We start from the raw sequence: 2,870 nt of genomic DNA on the forward strand, positions 1-2,870 counted from the left end.
TTACTTATATTGATCATCATAAATTAGATAATTATTTTTTATATATAAAACTAGAGATAGTATTATTTGTGAATATTTTTAATATTGTGTTTGAGTTAGTTAAGAGTAAATTTTAATTTACTTATAATAAATTTTTAATTAATATATTTTTATTGATTTATTAACTTTGTATCACGGATGCATATATAACTAAAATTAAAATTGTTACATGCAATACATCAAATTAAAATACAGAAATAAAAATTAAAATTACTACATGCACGATATCAAATTGAGTACTGAGTATTTTTTAAATAACGGATATAAAAACGGATACCATAGGATATCTTAGATAGAACTATCCATTCTGATCCTTACACATAATCCGTCCGTTACAGAGTGACGAAATGGAAAAGAATTAAAATGTCATATTCGTACACATAATCCGTCGCTTACAGAGTGACGAAATGAAAAAGAATAAAAATGTCATATTCCTAAATAACTCTAAAAAATAGGCACAGTTATCCACCACACTGCAATTATATTCCACTCTCACTCTTCAAACCTTATTTTTCATCTCTTTCCTCTTTATTCTAATTTTTATTTTTTCCTCTGGCACTTTCTAACAAACAAACTCCAACTCGAAGAAATGAAGGACAACCAGTTCCATCACAAGCTTTTTCTCCTGCACTAATCGGTAATTTCCTTATACTTTTTCAGAATAAAAAAATCAAATATTAATACCCAACACTGCATGTTCTTATTTTTCTCAAGATCGACCCTCTTTCTTGCGTTCATGTCTGTTTTTTTTTCATGCTTTCATATTTTCTCTTTTCTATTTGTCTGTTTATTCATTATAATTTTGCAGCGTCTTAGAAACTTTTGATTTTGTGCAGGTTTCAATTTTTTCTTTCTGGGGGAGATCTGGTTGATCCGATCCACTTGGGGTTGCTAACCGCGTAACGGCACCGTTTTGTGTTTAGGTTTTCGGACTCATTTTCTGAAACCTCGTACGAAACATCCTCGGAATCGTTTGATGTTACAAATGGAGACACTCGTTGTTGTGGCGCAGCATAGGAACCAATGTTACACCAGGCCGAAACCCCAAGGTCACGCTGAGTTTGGTTCCTCTTCACATTCAAGAGACTTTAGGGCCATAAATTGCAGAAGTTTCCAAACGGGATATGGTGTTCTACCTACCCCACTCAAACGCCCCAAAACGCCGTTAACTCCTTCAAACCCTAACAAAACCCGTTGCAAAACCACCCCCAGTAGCGCCCCGGTTCCTATCAACCACAAAAAGGAGAAGAAGGGTTTCAATGTTGTTCCTAATGGGGGCATTTTGCTCTCTGAACTTTGGGCCGGGCCCACATACTCGAGTTCTCCACCGCCAAGTTCGTTGCCTATTCCGAAATTTTCAGTGAGACCTAAGAGGAGTGTGTCACTTGATCTCCCTGGTTCTTGCCGTGAAGTTGAAATGCCGTTACGTGCTAACTCTGCGCCGTCCTCCCCTCGCGGGGAGCATTCTCCTTGTGCTAGAGATGGTCTCTTTGATTCGGCGACGAACACGCTGCGTCGCATCCTTAATCTTAATTTGGATGATGAATGAGACTGGAGGAGCAAGAGGCTCCTGTAAATAAAAAGAAAGTGCTTTTGGTTTATGAAGTTGGGTTAGTGTTAGATTAGGTGTGCATAGAGTGACCAAATAAAAGTATGTAGTTTTAGTTTTGTGTAGCTTTCAGTATGGTGGTGGTGCCCTTGACAATGGTGGTTGATGATGGGGTGGCTGTAGTGGGTCCATGGTTGGAGATCATGGAAATGTGAGGCTCTTTTGGGAGCAGGGTTTGTTTTGTCACATGGATGAATGGTTGCGAAGCTGAATGGTGTGGTAACGGGTTGGAGTGGCATGGAATAGACTTGGATATGATAGTGAAGAAAGTTGTTAATATATATATATATATATATATATATATATATATATATATATATATATATATATATATATATATATATATATATTCAAGATGAATACAGAGTTCATGATCGGTAGTAGTTCATAGTATCTTCTCCTCACAGAAGAATTTAGTCTAGTAACTTAGCACATACTGTAGATTGTAGAATCTTTGCACTTACAATAGCCTATAGAGCTCAAGTCTTTGGTCCTTTTCCTCCCTTCAAATTTTCTTTGCTTGTAAGTTATTACCATAATCTATTATCCTTCTATTCTGGTCTTGTAGATGGTCCACTGTTTACTAGTTTGTAGTTACTACTTTGGTTAATGATCCTCCTTCTCTCTTAAGCTATCTCTTGTCTCTCTCTGTAAAGTTTTCGTTTCTGAGTTGCCTTCTGAAAGGGCATAGTTTGTCCCTTCACCATCTTTTCGGGTTTTTTACAAAGAAAAGTTGGAAGGGGTTTGGTTATAATCTTTTGCTTCTAAGTTCTGACTGCTTTAGTTTTTTAGGGTTAATCTGTGTCACACAACCTGTTATCAAGCCCCCAATGTTTTCCATTTTAGCCTTTGGTTAATGCTTCTTTCCATAGTCTTCACCTGGCTTGTCCTTGAAGGAGAGTGTTGACCATACTATGCCAGAATTGATGTAAGATATTGCTTTATGCTCTCATGCTTCTGCTTTGTTGTTTTCATGCCATAAACTGCAGTTACTGAAAATTGCTTCATTATGAATCAGGGAGGCGAAACTGTACCGAGGCTGTTTTGTTCAAAAGATATGGTCATGATCTTCTTGGATGCTAGTTAGAGTGCAATTCCGTTTTACTTCATGAAGTCTCTCTTAGTGGTTCCTGACTTGTGTTTCTTTCTTTTTGAGTTTCTGTAACTGGTGGAACTTGTATGGTCTGCTGAAATAAATCATCGATATGTTTTATCTGAAGTA

General features: G+C 36.8%; 1 protein-coding gene and 1 long non-coding RNA gene across 2 annotated transcripts; both read left to right on the forward strand.

The window, feature by feature from the left end:
- The first annotated feature begins 518 nt into the window (after positions 1-518).
- LOC102663401 (uncharacterized) lies at positions 519-1,937 on the forward strand. Its single transcript, XM_006604382.4, has 2 exons — positions 519-676; positions 876-1,937. Exon 2 carries the CDS (start codon positions 1,016-1,018, stop codon positions 1,586-1,588), a length of 573 nt encoding a protein of 190 aa, XP_006604445.1. The 5' UTR covers positions 519-676; positions 876-1,015; the 3' UTR covers positions 1,589-1,937.
- A 47-nt stretch (positions 1,938-1,984) lies between these two features.
- LOC121174111 (uncharacterized) lies at positions 1,985-2,870 on the forward strand. The gene is made up of 2 exons (XR_005889909.1): positions 1,985-2,576; positions 2,667-2,870. It is a non-coding gene; the product is annotated as an uncharacterized lncRNA (long non-coding RNA).

This window comes from Glycine max, chromosome 19 (genome assembly GCF_000004515.6).
Source record: "Glycine max cultivar Williams 82 chromosome 19, Glycine_max_v4.0, whole genome shotgun sequence".
In the NCBI taxonomy this organism is placed as follows: Eukaryota; Viridiplantae; Streptophyta; class Magnoliopsida; order Fabales; family Fabaceae; genus Glycine; species Glycine max.

Bases quoted from the DNA above. Each gene is read 5' to 3' on its own strand.
- LOC102663401 (XM_006604382.4), top strand. From the start codon at position 1,016: ATGTTACAAATGGAGACACTCGTTGTTGTGGCGCAGCATAGGAACCAA.